The sequence below is a fragment of the Daktulosphaira vitifoliae genome, unplaced genomic scaffold, assembly GCF_025091365.1.
Source record: "Daktulosphaira vitifoliae isolate Bord-2020 unplaced genomic scaffold, ASM2509136v1 Scaffold_3, whole genome shotgun sequence".
Classification (NCBI taxonomy): Eukaryota; Metazoa; Arthropoda; class Insecta; order Hemiptera; family Phylloxeridae; genus Daktulosphaira; species Daktulosphaira vitifoliae.
The window spans coordinates 21,258,106-21,282,870 of record NW_026099574.1 but is presented as its reverse complement, the minus strand read 5'-3'; the positions used below and the strand labels follow the sequence as shown (position 1 = coordinate 21,282,870).

General features: G+C 26.6%; 1 protein-coding gene across 10 annotated transcripts in view; it reads right to left on the bottom strand.

The window, feature by feature from the left end:
* LOC126901008 (cAMP-specific 3',5'-cyclic phosphodiesterase) overlaps positions 1-24,765 on the bottom strand; it is a 323,154-nt gene that overhangs the window by 74,801 nt on the left and 223,588 nt on the right. The window contains exons 1-2 of one of the 10 annotated variants that reach the window (XM_050677098.1): positions 16,947-17,075; positions 8,757-9,239 (exon numbers count right to left, since the gene is read on the bottom strand). The exons of 8 other annotated variants lie outside the window; for them this stretch is intronic. In XM_050677098.1, the coding sequence (XP_050533055.1) occupies positions 8,757-9,142 (386 nt within the window). In that variant the 5' untranslated portion in view covers positions 9,143-9,239; positions 16,947-17,075. Of the gene's footprint in view, positions 1-8,756; positions 9,240-16,946; positions 17,076-24,765 lie in introns of those variants that run through there. One more of the 10 variants, XM_050677099.1, reaches the window with a different exon arrangement.

The following is a 24,765-nucleotide window of genomic DNA, read 5'->3' as shown; positions in this document are numbered from 1 at the left end:
AGTTTTAAAGACTAAATATAAACATCAAAATGGAAATTATGACAACCAAACTAATGAAGGTTTTAAACTAAAATAACGACCCTCATTTAGTATAGTTTTTTGCCTTAAACAAGATATGTCAAGTTAAAGCAAAAAGGAAACGTTCATTAAAATTTGCTAAATTTTTTATTTTAGCATAATCTTATATTTGGTAATTTTTAAATGATATTAATGGATAAAAATCGGAATATTAAATTGATATTAAAAGAATATAATTAGTTTTAAAGAGAAAAAGTTGGAAAATCAGGAATGAACATTTACCTTATATTATATTACTAAAACCTTTATTATATTTTATTTTTATTTGAAATTAAAAAAAAAGTACAGACAACTGATTTAACTAACATTATAACTATATAATTCAGTATGTATAAATTATTATTATATTGATAAAATATTAAACACTTATTTGAATTTGTCTTTATTTAAATACTTTTATGTTGAAAACACTATGGATGTGAATCTACAAAATCGATTTACCAGGTAAATCAACGCAAGATATACGCTACAAAAAACCAATGGAAATCACGTAGAAATCCTTCCTAACATTGCAATAGATAGTTAAAAATCCAATTTTACATTAAATATCAAAGACAATTAAATATAATAAGTATTATATTGTGAATCATTTGTGAATTAAAGTATCATTCTCATTTTTTTGTTAAATGATTATTTAGGGTTATTATTTTATTTTAAGTTGCTTTTTATTTTTTAGAAAGCCGATTGATCACTTAAAAAACTTCATATTAATAAGATAAAATAATTCGTTATTATAATTTTCGTTGACTTTGAATATAAAAACATGGACAACATTTTTTTAAATTCCATATTCCTATAGAACTATTATAATGTTGATCGCTGTTAAAGTAAATATTTAATATAAACGTAAAAAAACATGGCAAAACATTTTCCATAATCGACCAAAATTCTTTTTTTTTTTTTAAATTCCATTCTGTCAAAGGTTCGTTTTTATTTTCTCCTTAAATAATATATAAATATTTTTGTAATATTTACAAATATGTTTTAACGATTTACATTTTTTACCTATGTCCAAAGGGGGCTTAACATAAATATGTAGTTTACATCCTCTTTTTTTTTTAGATACCTGTTTACGGCCAAGATAAATATCACATTGTCAAATGGCAACGGTGTCGAGTGAACAGTAAAAGAGTAAAGCTCAAGAAGGGAATTGAAAAAAAAACACACTTTTCTGGTCGTCTCCGGTGATTTGAAAAGGAAATACCGGAGGTTTAGGCTTTATATTCCATCGTTGAGTAGACAGACGTGTAACCGACTCAACAAAAACCTCACCAACGAAATGACACGACAGACCTCACTCCTTGTCTTTTCGTTAGATAAAAGAAGATAAGATTGACAAAAACGGACTCAGGTGGATTTTCTTCAATACTTTTCTACGGTGCTGTTGCTGAACATATGACAAAAATAAAGCTCAAAGCTCCACCGTCGTCTTTTTCTACATTATTTTTATGCGGATATGATGCATATACTTACATTTTCCTACCGGGAATTTAAGTTACAAACGCTCAAAAAACCACGTAATCCTTATCTTATTAGCCTAAATACTTTGTAGAATTTATTTTACATTTTTGCTTCACCATATACTGATAAACTTCATTTTTCAAAAGGGTTTCCTGCTATTATATCTTCTTAACTAAGATTAGCATCTTACTTTACCACTTTAATACAAAATTGAGGATAAATTTAAATAAATTCATAAATTATACAATAATTGAATTAAATAAAATATTTTGAAATTCGTTGATGTTGTAGACCGATATTTTATCAAAAATATATTACTTTTGAACTCAAGTTCAAAAATAGATTAGTATTATATATTAATCAACGGCCTCCTTATTAACGCTTATGACTAATATTATAACTGATACTTGTTCATAGAGATGAACATCAAAAATGTCTAGGTCAGTAGGGTTGTTATGAAATACTTAAAAGCCTGTTGAAAATATCTTTGTTGTCCTAATATTACAAAAACAATTAGAAAGTTATTCGAGTTAAATAAATTGAAGAATGACCGTCTACAGTCGTATTCAAAATTTTAACACGTTTTCATTAAAATAGTTGAAAATAATAATAAATTTTTTATATTTAAGAATTGATCAATTATTAACAATCCATACATCCTTAATATATAAAAATTATACTATAATTTATAAAAATTCAGCATTATGTTTGAGGGATTATATTATAATACTTTGTAATGGTATATTTCAGTTAAGTGATAAGATATTGTACAGTAAAATTAGTATTGTAAATATATAACGTGCGACAATATCGGATGAGATTTTTATGTTCGTTTTGTGGTGGCGGCGCTAGTGAGGTGTTGCCATGCATCGGAGGAGGGATAAAAAGTAATATATGTAATTGGTTATGGTGTTTTTTTTCAACAACACACTTTTTTTTTCTCTAATACAAATTAAAAGTAACAATATGAATTTCATAATGAATTAATAATAATGAAATAATAATAATATATTAATAAACTATGTTTGAGAGAACAGTGAACAAATGCGCACGAATATCAACTATATTAGAACTCCTAAACCAAATTAATTCCGTCGTCATCACCGAAACGACGGAATTAAGGTCAGAAATGAAAATATTACTAATCATACACAGCTCATTCTCATACTATATAGCACATTATGTATATTTTTATATGAATACTTGTATAAATTTTATTATAGTCTAACTCGAAAAAAACTATAATTTGTTTCTTATGTTAACAAATTGTAATCAAACCATTTTTTATATTTGTAAAATAAAACAAATACCATTTCAACATCAATAATAATGCAGATTTCTTCATAAATTTTCTAAAATTTCAAAAGTAATAAAAAATTAATTACGTTTGTATTATAGTTCATAGAAGTATATGCACTAAGTTTCTAAAAATAAAGCTGAATAAATAAACTTAAAAAATAATAGTATTTTTTTAGTAAATTTAAAACTTGAAAAAGTTTTTTGAGGTAGGACTTTACATGTGATAAGGTCAGTTTAAATTAAAATTTTTACTTTACCACTTTAAGGCAATAAATTACTTTATCCTTAGCTAATATTTCATGCTCTAAATATTATGTAATATCACGAGTGAAAATTATTAAAGATAAAATATATTCTTTACAATGGTATTTAAATTTCAACTTGTTCATTTGTTTCAAGTTTAGGAAGCTAATATTTTAAATATATTTTTTTTTATATTAAAAAAATATAAATTTAAAAAACCACATCTGTAACTGCTAAGAAGTTTTTGTAAGTAGATGATTAAAAAGAGAAAGATTAAAAGTGATTTTAAAAGGCACTACAAAGTTTTAAGAATTTTTAATGGATCTTGCAACAACTATCATAAAAATTTATATTTATAAGATTTATATTAAACATATACAAAATTAATCAACAAAAGTATAACGCCTGTTCTTATTAGCAAAATTCAATCAAATTAAGTATTTACATTTTGTTATAATTTATTACAAGATAGTAAATACAGAATACTAAACTAGACAAATTCTTTGTAAGGTGACACATGGAATTTTAAATTATTTAATTTTAAGATAAGTTTTTACTACAATATTGGTTTGTAGTGGAGTGAGTTAACCAGTATAGTATTTGACGTAGATATTATATAAAAAGTCTCTGAATAAAATCTCGACATAATGGCAAAATGTTCATAAAAATAGTATATCTGACATTATTTTAATAGCATCCAATTAATTTTATTATCTGAAAGAGGTTTTTTATATTTATATTAATAATTTATATATGGCAGTTTCATTGCATAATTAATAATTCAATAAAAAAAAAATGTCAGGTTTGAATGTTCTTATTAACCTAATGAAATTAATGTAACGATAATTTACGTAAAGATGGACATTAATGGGTTAAAAAGATAAAATAAAGTTAAAACCTTAAGTTAATTTAATTAAGTTTGATAACTGGATACTATTTTAGGAGATTTAACTTTTAATTTAATTAGTTACTATGTTAATCTGAATAACATGCTATTAAAACGTCCATTGTAATAATTAAAAAACAAAATAAAATTAATTTTTAGTTTCTTTAACTCAGCTGATGTTAATAAAAAAATTTGAGAAGAAAAACTCGGATAGACGATCTCAATCTAACTTACATTATTGTGCTTTAGAGCAGCAAAACATTATTAATAATAATATGTTGTACACTCGAATTCAAGTTAGAATTAATATCTTAAGACACCAATCCAATTATAAGTATACGTTATGAATACTTAAGAGTAAATAATGGAAATACCCATTAATTAGATAATTTATATATGGATGTTCTATTTAATTTTGTAAAAGCACATGTATAATTTTTGGACTTGTATACTTGTGGATTCTAATGTATAGCTGAGAATACTATATTTTCAATAATGTGACCTCAATTGAAACTTTTATTGCAATTTTAAATCATACCGATGAGATATACTTAATTGAAACGGTTCCGGGCGCTCTGTGATACATAGTGACCGCAACCAGTATCACCTTTGTTAGCCGTCACGCTACTTGTGTGAATAAATGGAGTGAGTGATTATCACCGCATACGATATTATGTCGGGGGTACGAAGTCTAACTAGTGTCGGGCGGTCACATGTCGCAATACAATGTCAAGTCATCTTCCCGACGTTAAACGATCTGTACCTCGGCAATGTACCAAACCGGACATACACTGTGATCTACCAGAGTACCGCTGCGTTGACACACATATCGAAGAAGTAATTGTGTTTTTTTATTATTAATAATTGTTTTTTTTTGTATACTCCGATTCCTTATAGAATTATTATAATTTTACTACTTTAATAAGCGACTCTAGTGGACCATTACCAGCTACGGTGTACTTGTATCGTCTATCTTAATCCTATTCGTTCTAGACGAATAAAACATCGTTTTGCCACATATTGATAGACTCACAAAGATCTTATTAAATTGACTAGTCGAAGATGATTAAAATACCTTCTAATACATTGCAAAATTATGATCAATAACGAATCTTGGCGAACTGTTTAAAATTAATCTGATAGCAATCTGAATAATACAAAATATAAGGCTTGAATGAATTTCAAAGAAACAAAATTGAACTCTCAAACTCAAAATATTCATTTGAGTGTGAATAGACGTAAGAATATAATTAGAGGTAGTAAGACAACAATAACAGATTTGTATAATTTATGCGTGCGCCAGCCTTACTATGGCATTGTTTGAACCCAAAGTTAAAATGAGCTTACGTTAAAATGTAGATTCTACTAGGAAGATAATAAAATCACGAATAAATATAACACCGAGCCAAAAATTATAAGTTCTAAATTATTTCAAAACGTAATAAATATAGTATAGCTTTACTTAACAAGACCACATTTGAATAAACTTCATGTTACTTCAAAAATTAAGAATTTAAAAAAAATGTTTAGTATTTTTTCCTTTTGTAATAATTTTGTTTGTAATGCAGTCACCATTTTTTTTTTGAGATTTTGTCAAATATAAAACAACATAACTTACAAAAACGAACAAATTCAGAATTTTCCATCTAGAAAATTAATATGATTCGTTTGAGAAGATAATATAAATAAATTAACAAGACTTAATTATGGCAGAATAGCTTTGATGTAATGTTAATAAGATACATGTGTAAATGTTTTTAAATGAAAACAACCCGAATTCAACATGAGAGTTAACTTCAATTCAGTATTATATTATAAACCTGACCTTTTTAGTAAAATATATCGATTGTATGAATCGTTTGACAAATTTAATGAAAATTTACCATGATCGTTAACTTTGGAAATTGAATTCGTTGAGCTCTTAGTTGTATCAAAATAAATGGTTTCAAAATTATCAAAGCCAAAGTTGAGTGTTTAATAGCCATTCCCGAGAAAAACAACAAAAGCTCAAGTTGGCATAAAGAGAGACTCTCAATCGGTTATTATTACAACTGAGTACGTACGTATCACTATGAGAGAAACAAAACGGAAATGAAATGGATACAAATAGAAAACAATTATAATTAAATCAACCGTAGGAACTACATGGAAAACGCAGATTTATAATTAATAAAACGAATATGTTCTATAAATATTATATTAATACTACACATGGTATCCTATCGATTGGCATCAAAAGAATATTCCCGACACGTTTTTGTAGAAGCCTATACAGATAAATCCCCTTCACAGTCGGTATTTAATGTAATTGCATTTTCATTTTAATAGGGTACAAGAAAATATTCAAAATATTTATAACGCGACCAAAAATAGGAATATTTTGTAATGCATTTTATAAATTGGTTGGATAAAGGTCTTGTATCCATTCTATTCCTACGCTTTAGTTAATTTGATTGATTTAATTCGAATTAATTATTTTACTATAATTCTACTACTACCAAGTTCGACTTATAATTGAATGACCAACAATGTATACATATGAACGAAGTAAATATTTTGCGATTAACAAGTTTTCAGTGAGTAAATTTGTTTACCCGATAGAAATATAATGATGGAAACCTTTGTAGAAACACGCAAGTCCTAATTCATGAATTCAACATTTTATAAATGTACAGGCTTTGTTTCACATTGGTTTACAATACAAAACAGAACTTCTGCCAGTATTAAATAAATAATATATCTGAACACTATAGTTAGTTTATTAATCATTAGTCAGTTTGTCATTCATTTTATGATCAAACCTTACTGCATTAGTATAAGTACGTTCTATTGGCCGTTTTTCATGAATCGAGCGTGACATAATGATAGTACTAATAATACCGTCACGGCATTGAATAACAAAAGTAATAAAAAACAATACTATAAACCTTGTTATTAACAATTCTTCTGGTAGATTTTGAAAAGATTACTGCATTAAAAAAATTACGAGTTTTCAACAATATTTGTAGTCGAAGAGAAATAATTATTAAGAACACTAGACCCTATTTTTTGGTTAAATAATGATTTTATCATAATTTACAGATTAAAATTTGATTTATTTTTATAAATTATAGAAAATATCAAGTTTATTGTAAGAAAACATTATTTATAAGGGCAGAATTTAGTAGTAACTTTCAAAAGTTAATCATGAACTTATTTTTTTACTATTAATTGAAAATTAGTCTAAATATAATGTTGATTAATCGATACCCCGTTTTATAATATAATTTTTTGATATACTAGAATTAAATTATTAAAGAAAGGTGAAGAATGGTGTGGTGTCGACGACGTTGTATTTTACCACAACGTACAAATCAGAATTCTGATAAGATGAGGAATTGAAAAGAAGTAATTATGATGTGATTTTTAAATGCCTATAATATCTTGGTTAGTAATGGGATTTTCACAAAAATGATGTGTGAAAAATGTTTGAAGTATTAATAATAAATACTTTTCAATAATTCGTTCAGTTTTCAAAGTTTTTTTAATATAATGTGAAAACTAAAAACATTATTATTGACTGTTTTATAACAATTGTAATTTTTACCATTATTACGAGGATTAAGAGAAATTTTTCAAAATTATAGGGCTGATAGCTTCAAATAAATACGTTTTTTGACGTATCGTTAAGTGTAATAATTGGTCCAGTAGGAGCGGAGTAATCGTTCTAGTTTATCATTTAAATTCAACAAAAATTGATGGAAAATTATAATTACGGATTTTTTTTTCTATGTTATACATCGTTAAATCCCTATATTAGTTATAGATAATCGAAGAATAAAAATAATATTGAGAATTTTTCTTCTGTTTCTTTTAGCTACATGTTGACACGGCCAAAAATATGTAATTAAAAATACCCCTTAAAAATAAAAATTTAAAGAAGCACTTCATATGTGAAATATGTAAATATCACCTTTGATCGATTCCTAATTTAGGTTTAAACTACATCAATGTCACTATTATTGGCTTAGTTTAAACGCAGAAATAAGGAACTAATGAATCAAGAACTGAATTAACTGAAACAATGTACTTTTGCTAACGAGCACCAGCTGTTAGTGGTTCACATTAAAATACGTTATGTGGGACATGAAAAATGTGTTTAATAAATCGTAATATTTATGCCGTGCAGAGTACATTTGCAAATTAACCCATGAGCTGCAAGGTAGTTATATTCAACTATTAAACAATAGGGTGTTTTTTGCTAACAATAGACACGCAATGACCGGATATTAATTAATGAAGTTTATTATTTGTTATTTATTTAAAAATTGCAAAAACGATGGAATGAGAACCGAGGAATTTAAAATTAAAAAACGTTGACGGATACTTTTCACGGCGAATTTTCTGGGATTGCGCACCTCCCATGGAAACTTTTCTCTAAACAAAAATTCATGAATATTTATGATCTGCATATAATATTGGTATGTAGTAGTCGTTGTACGCAGTAAAAATTATGCATCATTTTTTGTTGGTATACTATTTTTGTTAAAACAGATGGCCTGTGAGTCCACGTATCTCGTTGTTCGCTATAATTGGCTACAAAATGAATTAAATTTACTTGTTTATGCTCAACGGCAACAAAAATCAAAGATTATATGCAAATTTGTACAAAGCCAAAAGTCTGTCGGTTTGTTTAAAAAATCACTTTTTTGCGTTACCCATAATCAACGCTTACATTTTATTTTTATAAAGTGTGTGCAAGTTCTCTTAAAAATTATTTCAGAAGAAATAGTAAAAATCTAATTATTACCTCTTAGCTCGTCTGGGTTTAGGTGGTAATCGTATCCTGTAGAGTCTCGTATGTGTTTTGCTACTGGACCGTCGTCTTGTATATGCCAACGGTGGCAACGGCATATCTTCAGGCATCGATGACAAAACTGTGGCTGCGCCCCACGTCTCTTCGTCTGGCGCACAAGCCATTGAAGAGGTCGGTAATGATTGGCTACTAGCCTCTGTTAAGTTGCCGGACGCCAGGGAATGTGGTGATTGCGGAATCGATGGCGGATCGTCCATGTTAATTTGATGGGTTTCAACCTGCGGTATTGCGTCGATGAGACTTTGATCACCACCGGCGGACAAAACCTCATCAATCCATTCGCGTAAACGCACCCGAAATACGGTTAACGCAGCGAACATGACGTGACCACATGTTCGCCTTTATGTCGGAAGTACCACAGTGGGCACCTTAAGATGACGGCAGTTCCATAAATTCAGTATTGCATAGTTATCAGCTCTACATTGAAAATAATACATTACACCGAATTTAAATTTGCTCGAAATATTAATTATGTACAAAATAATGTGCCGAGTCCAATCATAAAAAAATATCTGTTAGCTGTACAATAGACTAGTGAACAATTGCATACACTTGGCAAATTAAATTGAAAATTGTAGAACGCCTTGATTCATCATAAAAATGAATTAGTCTTGCATTGAAAAATCGAACAGCGATCGTTATTGCGGTCATGTATTAACTAAACTGACATCAAAGTCAACAAAGCTCCTAGCTAGATAATCCGTGTAAAATTCATTTTTAAAAATACAGGGTAGTCCACGATGTTTTCTGAAACTTTTGATATACTACATATTTTGCGTTGCTTTTGTTTTTTTTAAAATAATTTTATGCTTTCTTAGACCAAGTAAAAATCGTAATTTCTATTATTTGTTTTTAATAATAAAAATAAATATAAATTATAAATAGTATAAATATATACTGCTTAATTTTTTTCGAAATCTCGAAATAGTCGTTTTTTAGAGATTTTCTTATAAAAATTAATGGGTCAATAACAATTTTACAACGAGTACTTATCGAGTTAAAAGTATTTTAATATATAAAATGAGTATGTAATGTGGTTGAGGATAGCTCGTACTGGTACATATTCATAATGTGTACTCAAAACAAGATTTTACTTTTACAAACAATTAAGAAAAAATATGATTTTAACGTAGCTCATGAATGCATAAATTATTGTAAAAAATAACGCAAAATATTTAGTAAAAATGTCATTAGATATGTAAAAACTTTGTGGAACACCCTGTATGACAAAATTTTTAGTAAAAAAAAAAAGAGTGGGATTATAACAGTTTTTAATAAATATTTTAAAGATAGTGGAAATAATGCAAACGTACTTTTAAATTTAAATTGTTTTCAATAAAATCAGTTCCAACGATTGTATGTAATTTTCAATTTTTTACAAATATGGCATACGGCAATAGAAGTTGTTGTTATTCGAAAAACAGAGTAAATATTTGCCCGAGGTATTTATTCTCATTATTACGTCATAGAGTAGGAAATTGGCAGATATAATCCAATGATGCTTGAGTAAAGGTTATCCCAATATTACCAAAAGAAATTACTCCACCAGTCTATACAAATACTTATCGAGTTTCACGCAAAAAAGGTGTTTCGGGTTTGTTGTTGTTTCAACATTCACGTGTGTTGTGTTTCCCAACGACATATAAAAAAAAAAAAAATACTATTTTCCCTTTTATTAAGTTACGTGGTATTTTTTAACATTGCGTTTCTTATGCACAGATAGGTCTAATCGTAATGACCTAGGATAAGCGCAGTTATTTTTACAGTCTTTTTACATATGTACACCAAAGTGAATTTTTCAAAAGAATAGCAACAAACCATCGGCAACTCAAGGTACACTTTTAGAATTCATGTATATTTTTAAATAAATTCATATAACAGAACTGAGCACTAAACAGTAGTAAAATGGTGGATTTCAATAGTTTTACAGATTTTTTTTCCGTTGAGATTAATATTTTAGTTGTCCATTGTTGTTAATTTTAGTAGAAATCAACAGTTCACTGGCAAGTGTGAAGAGTGCGAGATTAAGAGTATAAAATTGGCGCATTGTTTACTAAAGTTCAAATCTCGTAAGAGATTACCCTTTAGGATTTGTACGAGCCCTGTCAAAGTGAAACGAAAAGAGATTAACAGGAACTCGGTGATAATTGAATTTTAACGCGGTCTTCATACAATGTAAACGTAAATAATTTGTGCACCTTAAACTTGTGATAACGTCATGAAAACAGACGGATTAATTCAGCGTAACGAAAATGATGCGAACGTTAAAGGCAACTAATATGCGAATAATTTTGTGTAACAGTTCGAAGAATTTTTAAATGGGTTATTATTTTAATATTGCATCGAAGTGAAAAAAATATTTCATAGAAACGAGTGTTTAAAAAATTTGAACATTTTAACAACATCGTCATAAACGTTGTAAAAATAAAAAAGTCAATAACATACTTCAAAGTACTTCTTACAAACTTGGTTTCTTTTATTTTTATAAAAAAAAATAATAACAATTCGGAATACATATTGTTTTTTTCGTATAATTTTTTTAATGTTACAATATGCGTGAAATTTCAGCAAGAGTTACATGGAATTGTAAAGTTAAAAATCGCGCGTTAAAAGCACGAATTCGCCTTGTCAATTTATGTCATAGGGTTTTTTTTTTTTTATTTTAACGAAATATTTTAAGTGCAATTGCACACTATTGACTATCTCTCGATAGTCGTTATCATTTTTATCGTTCAAAGCTCGTAAAGTGTGGAATCGCGTCCTATATACTTTCACCGCCGTCCGAAGCTACACTATTTATGATTTTTATTTTTTTAAACAGTTTCCAATCCTCGGGTGTATTATACTTCTTTTATATATGACAAAATATGAGCCCTAATGATATCCCAATTTAGATAGCTGAACAACTGTAAGACAACAACTCAGTAGATTATTGCCAAAATTATTTGAAAGCACATAGAACACATTAATGATGTATAGATCGGGTTTCAAAATCACAACGAAACAAAACTCGAGACCAGAATGCTCATTAATTTGACATAAAAACGAAAACTACAAATTATACGACTTGAAATTGTGGATGAAAAATGTTATTGCTCGATAAAACTTTGACATAATCCGAATGTATTTGACCAAAAAACTGTGCAGCATACTTCTCATCGATAAATATTTAGTTTTTAAGTCCCAACTATAATATTTATATAAATCGAATATACTGTGTGATTAATTCAATTTGAAAGAGAACAATTCTTCAAGAAACATTTTCTTAAGAGTAATTTACCAAGTTTTATTCGTAAAACATTTTCATAAATATTTAACAACTACGATAAGAAAACGTTGTCCTTTCTTGCAATATTATTACTGTTATTTTTTTTATCGAAGTAAAATAGTTTTATTATTCATCATTTTCATTGTGTAATAACTCTTGTGATTTAGCAACGTTTTTCAAACATATGGCATCGATTTTAACGACTGTTCAACGAGCACGTGATTAACACAGATTGATTTACTATTGAAATTTACGTCTTTGGCAATATTTTTTATGATTTATGGAAAAACCTACAAAATATTCAGCGTTTAGCGAAAATCGTTTTTATTGGAAATTGTATTTTCAAATTTAATAACTCACTGGTTTAGTTTTGTCGCGTTACACAATTTTGCCAAATTATTATAATTCGTTAAAAATTAAAAATGTATGTTATGTCATCAAAGTACATTGTATATTCAGTATTAAAAAGACATTCTATTTAAGTTCAAGTATCGTAGAATAATGAATACAGATAAAGAACCTCAAATTTTTCAGTTTTCAGCCATTATTCGAATATTCTGTGAATGCATCTCATCCACAGTTTCTTTTGTTCCATGCGAATTTTATCTCTCTATACAAAAGTGATTTCAGTCCAGAAAAATGGTCATTTCTCGAGTTCATTCTATCTTGTTTGACGAACGAATGAAGAATATATCTCTTGTGGAGTAGGTCGAACTTTTGACCTTAATAAAGTCAATTGTAATGCGTGGCAACCAAATACGAACTGATTAAGTTTTAATTACAAATTACTAATCGATCAGCAATAGCCAATTCGAATACAGTTGATGTGAATAACTGACCTATATTTCAATGTTTTCTTATTCAAGTCTTCATCTATTTAGAGTCCAATAATATCGCTTGTGTAGTATTTTTGTAGCACTTACATAATATCTTATAAATTTAATGATCGTAGATAATAGTTGTGTTCCTTACTTGCATAATGTGTGTACTGCGATTAAATGACGCGGTTTAGCCAACAAATGCAGTGTACCCAAATTCTATCAACAAACATAACCTTTTTATTTGTTTAGACACACGGTGAAAAACTATTTACGTCTGTAAAGTGATTACGTTTAACACGCGCAAACAAAAAACGGGCAAATTCGCTTAAAAAATCTATTGAAATCATAACAGGTTACATGCATACGGTGCGACGGGGAGCGGAGTTTTTACATACGACAACCTTTGTAGCATTACACATTGATGATACTGAGAATCTAGTGCGATATTCTGTCATAAGTAATGAAATATCGTTTACTTTGTGAAGCTTTATACGTGGTAAGCAATTTACAGCTACTCGCAATGTAAACATATGCATTGCAAAAAAAAAAAATGGAAAAATAATATTTTTACTTGTAAAAATGTTTTTTATTCCAAAATGCATTTTAATAGATGAATAAATTTAAAAAATACGTGATTTAAAAAGAATTGCACCGATAATAAAAGCACATTAAATTAATAGTAAAGCGAATAGTAGCAAAGAGAAAATTGTATAATTACAAAGAAATACTGACAAAAAATATCAATTACAACATTTAAAAGAGCGTAAGTTATTTATATTTATTCAATGAAAAAAAATGTTAACTACTCTTTTAAGGAAATAAAAAGTCGAATATTGTGATTGAGGATATTTGTAATTAACGGTCATATTAATTGAATAATTTACATAATATATCATAGTATTGTAAAATAATAATTATTAAAACATTGTGAGTAAACGACTTTTGAAAACACAAAATGGAAATTCAACCTGTCAGCAAAAATGAATAGATTCGTGAATAGAATGTAAGGAAAAGCATAGAATATAGTAAAACACTTTGATAAACTGTCACCCGATAATTCATCTGGTAGTGAAATGTGTTTTAGGCATGACAAATTGATTGCGGTAGCCTCTGTTAACTTCATTTGTCTAAGTGATTCTCATGACTATCATTAAATGCTCTACCTTATCAATTTCAAGTCAGCTACCTAATTAAGTAATTCATAAAGTTTTTCAACAGTGAAATTCTACAATAATTATTTTACTTATTAAATAACAAACTATCTAGAGCAACTAGTTTACAAGATGAAATAGTAATTGTTGATATTTAAATACAGAAGAATTTAATAGGGCATACTAATAATTATAAACTTTTGCTATGTCTATCAAAATCTCGCTACATTATTTAAATACAATATTTTTGTCTAAAACGACATACGTAATAAAGGAAGAATTACCAGAGATCGATCTCCATGATACTATGTAAGTCAAACATACTATAATTAACAAAACAGTTCTCTCATATTTTCTGAGTCTTCTTATTATCAGACTGTCTTAAAATGTACATGTATTATATTATTACAGCGATTTTAAATTCCTGGAAAATTGTGGTTCATAAACTGATTAAAGCAACCGACTAAATATATAACAGTTGTTCTTTTTATCTTGATGGCAGGATCTCTGAAGTTTTTAATTAATAATAAAAAACCTAAAACTACTCCGCAAGCTCTAAATTAAAACACAAAGTTTAATGATAAAGGCAGCAGAAGAACACGTACGACGTGATCATCTTTTGGGTTTACTGTTTTTGTTAATGTAATGAAAAGGGAAATTATGGCGGTAAAACTAAAAGTAACGTAAGTTTTCGAGCCTTATAAATAATTACAATAATCACAAAAACGGTCAACTAAAAAAAACTACATAAAATTTTAACAACAACTGTAATAGGGAACAATTTCCTCTAGAACATGTTTTGTACTCTCTTCTTTTATTTTCGTTTTAATAATAGAAACATATATACCTGTGCTAAATCTATCAATGGATAGACTAACATCCAAAAACAACAACATACGCCATAGTAGTAACATTATTACTACAACTTTGTTGACATGAAAGAGAAATAAATAAACATAAACTGATTAGTAATTAGTCAATTCTCGTAATAGGATAATGTACTAGTTGCGCAACAAATTTGAACACAATTATTTTTTCTTTTTCCAAATGAATACTGTATTTTTACATTGAAAGTGATAATTTAATTAAAACGAGTAAGAAAGATTGTATCTCCTTGAATATTAAAGATGTTATACGTTCAATTAGATGTACGTAATTCTAAAGAAAACCGTTTTAACAAATTAGTATATCATCTCTAATTAAATAATAATTTCCACTTTAAAAGATATTAAACTTCACAAGCCATGACCATGCACTTTTTTCATTAAAAAACGATAAAATGTTCAATGTACTTTTATTTAAAGTGAAACAAAAACAATGATTCCCGAATTTCACAATGAATACCATAAAGTAAGGTCGAAATGTTAGCAGTTATCAAGAATAGTGATCTGTACAGGTATATGTAGAAATATAACGCACCTTTAGTCACTCGCGAGAAACCGTTTTTAAAGACAGTCAAAAAGCACTCCATATAAATACTGTAAATACCCAACCGTAGAACGCACTACTTAATGCTATTTGCACGAATACACGTTTTCATTTACACGTTTTATTAAACCTATGAGAGGCCAAATTTGAGGCAGAACAAAAACAAACACTGAATTTAAATTCCACAAAACCATATTGTTAGGCAGACGATATGAGTCTATGTATTTTCATACATAGTTTGTATACTAAACATTTAAGTGTACCGCATTACGGTTAAAACATAAATTTTAGGGTAATAGTTTAGTAGAGTTACATCCCCAAAGTACTTTGGAAATACCCTAGTGAAAAGCATAATATGTTATAAAGATTAATAATTATCCATTCCTTTAATTATAACTAAAATGCTCTTAAAAGTAAATTCCAACCGAAATTTTAAATGAATGTAAAATTATGTCCTAGTAGTGTTAAAAATATGTACATAATCGAAAATAAGAAGCGTAGAATTATTTTTAATAAAAAAAAAACGTTTCATATAATTAAACAACGTGTCTCCATTATTTTAACGTTGATACATTATTTTTCTGGCTTAATGATTTTTGATAACACACTCAACAATATGGCAGTAACAAGCACTAACCAATTATTCATTCAATAACAACGACTTACTCGGAACTTAAAAGGCTTACAACAGATTATAAACTTGCCAGATGAACGGCTCTCTAAGAACTATCTAAAAGCAATTAGTTTTAAATAGAAAATCGACTAGCAACGGCAGTGTAGAGCTGTACTCTGAAATAGCAGTGATTAATGATTATCGACCAGCACAAATAACAACTAAAAAAGTCCTGGCCATCAGCTAATTGCGGTTATTGAAATGAAAGTCGTGCAAGTAAAATAATTACAAACTTTTTAATTTGTTTTAAACAACAGTTAGACATAATAATTTTACAGAGATTTTTCTTGTACAAAATTACGGAATACTTTAGTTAGTACACTGAAATTTTCAAACTAAATATCTATGGATCTCATAGTTCAAGTATTAAAAAGTTTTTTACCTATCGTATTTCAATTGGATTTTAATTAAGTATATCAAAATGAATCCATCGGCATGAACGATATGATAACGGTTATTTTTTCACATTGTTCTCAACCAAAATAAACGACGACACGTATTTGACCAATCTCAATGCGACACACGAGCCAAGCTTGTCGTTTTCGTTTGACCTAAATATATTTCCATATTAATTACACTAGTAACGACCAATGCGAACCTAAAAGCTTTGGATGTTAGTTATCTCGAGTAGAATCGACAAAATCTTATAGTTAAAATTATTGGACTCGGTTTTTATGTAAAATTAGAATCGTTGAAAATAATAAAAATACGCTTCGCACTAATGCGCGTCTAACATTTTTATTACTCGTCAGCGATTAAATAGAAAATAAAATAGTTCTTTACAAAATACTTGTGTGGTTGTTGAGATGAGTTCAGGACGGACCGGTGAGACGCACGAAAGTGCAACTTGATTACGACTGCGATGACTGTACGGGCACTGCGACCGCTGCGGTACGAATGCGCGGCGGCAACAGCTTAGGAGCGCGCGGACACCGGTGGCGGCAGTTGACGAATTGTTACCTGTTGTTACTCACCGACAGCCGAGGCGACGGTGATTCAAAATAAAAATAAAAAAAAGAACAACAAAGCAGTGTATATCTATAGAGTGTGCATTGGTTATAGTTGCTGGCTGGCTATCTGGTAGTGTGTGTATTGTAATGCGTCGAGTTTAAATCTGCGCGTTTTTTAGTGGCGCGTGCGCACGTCAATCTGAATCGGCCAACTGTTGCGGAACATCTCTACTCTTTATTTATACGGTATCTAAGGCTGCTGCCTCCAACGACCACCGTCTATTCTTTCTCTTCATTATTTTTACTCTTTAATTATCATAATTAAAGGGCAATCGTTAAGCAGCTAATTTGGACGAATCCGCAGCTTAATCCCAAACATTTTGTTTACAAATAATTGTGCATAATCACGATTAAAAAAATATATAGGTGTATATTATCTATTAATTATTATTTATTAAAAATGTTCGTTATAATTAATTTTCTTTTCAAATTTAGAGTTCAAAATATTTTTTTACTGTGGATTCAATCAAACTGTTGAAGTTTTAATACAAATCGTATATACAAGCAAAACATAAGGATATAAATACGGCGCGGTTGAGATAACATTGCACACCATTGTGCTATGATATAAAGAATCTATTGAGTTTCTTATTGCACTATTTAAGTTTACCATAGTTTCATACAAAAATTTAAATTGATATTAAAAAAAACAACGCCGATTAAAATTAATCATTTTTCAAAATCAAAAAGATTGTTATATTACTAACAAGAATAGTTTTATCATCTTGTGATAATAAACCGATGTTATATTTCTAAGTAGCAATACAACATTTTGAAGTAAAACTTTATTTTCATATTAATTTACTGAAACCTTCTAAATAAACGAATAAATAATTTTTTTTTATTGAGGGAATACCAATAATAATAGAATAATATTTATTAATATTCAATTTTATTTATGTTATAATTGAAATAAAGTTCAACATTACCATAGAATTAAGAAATGCTTTATTTGACACATAATAAATATTTTAAAACCCTCTTAACAAATACAAATCAATTATTGAATGAAAAATCTTTGGCAGCAAAATTTTTTTTATTATTAATATACTTTTAGAGAATTTTTACAATTGTTAGATTTTTAATTAAATCCGTTTTTTTTTTTTTTGTTTCATCACTAATTTATAATTAAGTTAAAAAGAAAGCATCAATTGCATTAAGTAATTATTGCGAATAACAATGTAAAATAATTGAATCAAAAAAAGTATATTTATAATAATTCATATTTTATAGTACTCAAAGTTACTAATTCAATAAGTCGACAAATATTTTGAAAACGAGAATTTAGATAATTTAACAAGTTTCAAAAGCTCTCGATGCCACGATGGGATTTCTCAATAACTTAAAGTAAGCCTAGATCAAAAAGAGATTTATTTTAGTTGGTTACAGTTATCGCTATTTTGATTACGTTAATAAACTTAAAAAAATATCATAAACATATTTTTTTAAACGGTTCTTACTTTGTATATGTATATATATATATATATACATACAATTAAGAATAATATTACTATATTATATTACAATATATTGTATACATTACATAGTATTGTATATATATACTTTGAAATTCACAGTGAAAAATTAATAGAATTTTTCTCTTTCAATAAGTACATCAACTATTATATTATTCAATACAATATCAAAGAAAAAAAATGACACATTTATCAGGGTCTGGAAGCTGTTCATCGCCATAAAATAGTAATCGGAGAAAGTTATATGTAACTCATTTTATAGAAAATGTTTAAATATGCCATTGAAAAGCACTGATTAATCATAGACTGTTGGATTCTTAGTCCGACTTTTGTCCGACACTGAAAAGAATTATTAGAATACGTTGAAAACTGACAACTAAACATTTTTCCAAAATTTTTAATTTATTTTTATCTTAGCTGTATACACTACCAAGTATTTCTAATATAATACAAGTATAATAATAATATTTATTGGTCACATTATATTTCAAAATAAAATAAAAAGATATTGATTAACTTTAAACACATTGTAGAGTACTATATAAAAACTATTAATTTAAAACAAGACTACTTGAATAAACTCTTGTCGATATTCATATTTTATTAACAAAATAAATTATGCATTGAAATGATATAAATTAAAAACTATAAAGTAAATTTATAAAATCAATGCAACTGTGTCAACGATGGATAGCCTGTATCATACAACTATTTAGAATGTATCTCGTGCAAACGCCATTTAATAGGTAGAAATAAATTTTTTAAGTAGGTATAGTATGATTTTCATCATTTTTAGATTAGATTGTTTAAGTAAAAAATGAAATATTTTGTCTAAGACTTTTCATTGGGAATACAACGATTCGGAATATTAATTTCTTAAATAACAGATATACGAAAGAAGAATATTTTTATCCGAATGAAAAATGTAAAACATCTAACAAACAATTTTTTGGTATATCCTTTTTTGAAATATAACGAAAGGAAATATAAACAATTACCTTAATATAAAAATAATATTATTTAAGACAAAGAAGAAAATAGGCCGTGTACAGTTTACTGAATTAAGGTATGATTCAAGTCTTTTCTTTTACATAAAATTCCTTTTTTTTAACATGTATATAATTATATACACTAGTAACAAGAAATTAATGACGATATTTTTTTTTAATACTGGATAAGATTCCAGATAGATAATCAAGGTTGATTTATATTTTATTAAATATAAATAATATGAATACATTTTTGGTCGTAAATAATAATGTAATAATAATAGTATAATTGTTACAAGATCTGTTATTTAGAAATGGAAGTAAATTTATAAGAACATATAAAAAACCTTCCGTTAATTATTTTTAGAGTAGATTTTTTTGTGTAGTAGTATAATATGTTTGAAATACATCATACGGTAAAAATTGTTAAATTAATACAATAAAACTTTAAATAAATTATATTGTCATCTTGAGTTAAAACGTTTACTTCTGTTATTCCATTACAATTTCTCAACACGTAACATTATTATTATTATGTTTTTTTATAAAGAGATGTTATTTGTTTACTGTCATTATATAGATAGAAAATATTTCTATGAAATATATGTCTTATTAAATATGAAAAGTAATTTTGTTATAAATGGAAAATTATAAGGTGTTTAAATCATTTTGAAAACAAAACTAACAAGACTAATCGGCAATGTCAAATCGCTAACAATATTCATTTTAACGACATTTTTATGAACAATATTTATTTTTTACAATTTAGTTTAATTCAAACTATTTAAAAAAAAATCTTTTGTTCATTAAACATTCAATAAATATCCAAAAATATTTTGATGGATTTAAAGAATACAAATATATTTTTATTTGAAGTTAATAAATGAATTTGTGGAATATTTGATGAAGCGATAGTCGATATTGATCGGTTTTGAATGGTTCTGAGCCATTCACTTATGTTAGCGCTTTCTTAAATATTTAAGTACACCTATAATGATATTTAATTCATGAACATAACAAGAAAGTGCAGAATCAGCTCGATCCATCAAACTTACATAAGTATCCCTAAAATACGCGCATGCGATGTGCCATGTAGAAAACACTCATTGCAAATAGATTTTAGGGTATTACAATGGCTAAATGCTTTTGCATCAAAGATACTGGTATAGTCTAGTAAACAAGAGTTAAAACACAAATGACGCGGAGTCAACTTACGGCAAAGCATTATTATTATTCAAAAGCACCAATAAGAGAACGATCATGAAGTAACTACAACTTGATAACAAAAACATATTTACTTGGAGGCAATATAATCCATAAATTACATACCTATATCACTGTCAATGTAATGTGTTTAAGTGCTGCATCCTGAGTAAACACAATTGACAGCATATGAATAATCGATTAAAATTATATTAATAAAATTGTAAATAATTTTAGGTACATTAATCGTAAGCATATATTGAATAATCGTAAATTTAAAAAAGTGTTGAATTGATTTTTAATGAGATAAATTTTATAGAATTATAGTATTGTTAAACACTAATTATTCAATTGTCTACAATTGTTCAAAATCAGTGCAATTTTACAATAACACAACAAAAGCAAAATTATCTTCTTAAAAAATTAATTAATAAATAAGGTCCAAAATCTTCTTAAAATAAAAATTTTAGCAATATTTATTTGTTTTATAACTAAGTGCTAAACGAAAAATAAAACTTCGAAAGACCAAATATAACAAAGTGATTGAAAATGTTATTAGTCTTCATTATTAACTATCTGTCACTAATATTAGTTAATACTGTCAATTTTATTAATTAAAAGACAAAGTAAGACAATGTATGATTCAATTAAATGAATAAACTAAAACATTGATTGATTTTAGAAGCAAAAACTAAGTTAAATAAAAAATTATGCATTTATAAACACGTGACTATTTTCTATAATGATAAGTGAAGTTTCCAGCAAAAATTTTAAAGATTCTACAGAGAAGTTCAGTGAATTTGCATTATTATATTTATTCAGCTCATATAGTAAAAATGTTTATAATTATCCGAATATGCATTATTGTGAATAATTTAATTTTGTTGGATTTGTATATTCATTTTTTTTTTTTTAATTTAGACAGAATATAAATCATTTGGTTTATAATAGTATTATTTTTTCATGTAATTGATGAGTACTGAGCCATAATTTTGCAATGATGCTCGTGAGGGTAAAATTTAGCCAAACTTGACCACAATGTAGATATCACTACTTATATTCACAGGCTTCTTTGGAAAGGAGGATATTGAATTTTGAACTTTTACAAATTTAGGTTTTTGTTGTGGATGTCATTTTGTTTTGCTGGCTTAAGCTAGCAAAATTAAACTGAGAAGGTTATTAAACATCACGATATGGTCACTTCTTGTTCAAATAACTTGTATAGTTTTGATTAATGTTATATGAGACTAAATATCCTTAAAAAATATAGACCAGTTACATAATTTTTCCTTTGTGAAAAAACGTTAATTTATACTGAGAACAATTTTAAGTTTATACACCTACCTAATACTGTGTGCATAAATTATTTTGTATTTAGACTCGAGTTTTAATCAATAGTTTTGTTATAAAAGCTGTAGTAACCCCTACACTAAAAAAATGTATTGATATTTTATTATTTATTCATATAAAATGCTTAAAACTTATGTACTTTTTTTGAAAAATATTTCAAGTTTATTTTTTTCTTAAATGTATTTGACATCTACGGTTTACTTTATTTATGTATTATAGTGGAATAAATTTTTAATAATAAGTGAATTACATTAAACAATACGTTACAAAGTAATTTTTTCGTAGTTATTATTACAACTGTAAACATCAATTAAATATACCTTAAAAAAAATACATTTAACAAAAAAGTAATTTAGAATAATATTATATTATTCAATTGAGATTCATTTTGGCGTTGAGTAAAACTAAATGGAAATAAAAAACATCAATTTTTGTTTAATTATTTTACTATAAAAGTTATTAAAATTTATATGATAAAAATGGATAAGGAAGGAATTAACTCGCTATTAAATTAAAAACATTGTAATAAACACGTATATTTTTATGACTAAGAAATATTTTATTATAAAATTTGAGAAACGTCTGAGAAAAATTAATTTATAAAAAATGAAAAATATATTTCAGCCATGAAATTAATTTCAATTACTTAGATGAAAAATTAGGAATACTACAAATGTTTATAAGAAAGTAAAAAATATATATTTTCATAATAACATTTGAACGTTGAAATCATATTAAATTCTCTTAATTTAACATTGTGTTCGAATATATTTAATAATAAATATGAAAAGAATGGTTAGTTCAATTCGAATACTAATAAAGCAAAATAATCAATGAACTTGAATCATTTAATTGTCTTTTCCACCAATTATAATCAACTATAATGGACAATACAGAATAACATTTAAATGAAAACTATTCCGAGTGTATCCATACTTAATTCGTCGTATATTGTAAAATAATACTTATTTTACCGGATTTTAAAAAAAGGAAAAAAATTATTTTATTTAGATATATTGTAAAAAAAATTAATATCGCCAAAATAATAAAATATTTTGTTTAAATTTAAATATTTGAAGTGTTTTCTATTACTGCCACGTGTCAGTCAGATCATGTTCTTTATTTCCGTCAAATAATGAAACGTTCACATTGAACGGCGTTAAATATAGGCAAAAGTGATACACTTATGGGTTGCTTTTATCCAATATAATAGTATAACAATCATCTACTTACATATTGTGTTTTTTTCTAAATTACTTTTAATACAATTTCAGGATATTAAACTGGTTAATTAAAATAAAGTATTCATATATAATACATAACAAACTGAAGGTTTTCAGAAAAGTTCATTAAAATATATCAACTGAAATACTCCACAATATTATTTCAAAAAAATAGTATTATTGTGTTCATAAAATGATAAAATTCTTTTTATAAATAACAAATTTCTTAAAAACTCAATGGTTTACTTATGACGTTTAAGTTTTAGGATGATGCATTCTTTACCATTCGTTTTTAAATGTTAGTATCTCTATAAATATTGGTTCAAAAGTTGTTATTGAACACACATTTATTAATTAAATCATTTATCAATATTGAAGTTAGATAAATGTATAGGGATTCAATTAAAAAAAAAATCTTACTAATAGATTTTTTTTAAATTAATAATAATAATAATTCTCATACTTTTTATGAGATTTTTTTATTATATATATAATATCAACTTAATTAAAATAAAACTTCTGAAATACTGGTTCAAAAAATTAAGGTAACACTACTATAAGACATAACAGATATTCATTAATACAATTTTATAGCAGATAAAGTAAGACACATTTGTAACTAATAAATACCAATAAAAATTAAAAACAACTATAATTTAAAGAGATATTGAGAGACTAGTGATAAAAGAAACACTCCGTATAAGCTACAGCAAAAAAAAATAAAAAAATTGATTTATAATGTAATTTTTGTATTTAGTACAATCAACTCAATTTAAAGCTCAATTTTTCATTACAAATCTTATACAAATACTTTAAATCTAATAATGTCTAGTTGATTATGTATGTTCCTATTTAAAAAATTAAAGTTGCTACGTTTATAAGATATAAATAAGGAACATAAAAATTACTTTATAATTGATAAATAAAGAGAAAAATAAGTCTTAAAAAAATAAAAATAAAATTATTAATTATTTTCCAATTAATTGTTTGATTATTAATAGCATTATCACCTTTAGAATGACACTACCTTAATTTAATTTCCAAAAAGTTTGCAGTAAAGTTTTCATTAAAGTTTTACCTGGTCTTTGAGATCTTATTCAATTTTTATTTGATTTCTTTTTACTTACCTAAAACAAATATAAAATAAATATTAGAATTATGATCCTAATAATTATTAAAACTATGAATCTAGAGTAAAATTTTATAACATACATAAAGTAAATAGTTACTATTATAGACTTCCAATAGTTTTATCTGTTTTAAGTATACCTGAATAATTAAAAAATATTAAGTGATATTTAAGAGATCTATATTCTAAATTAAACTAGATGTACAAAAAAAAAAAAAAAAAA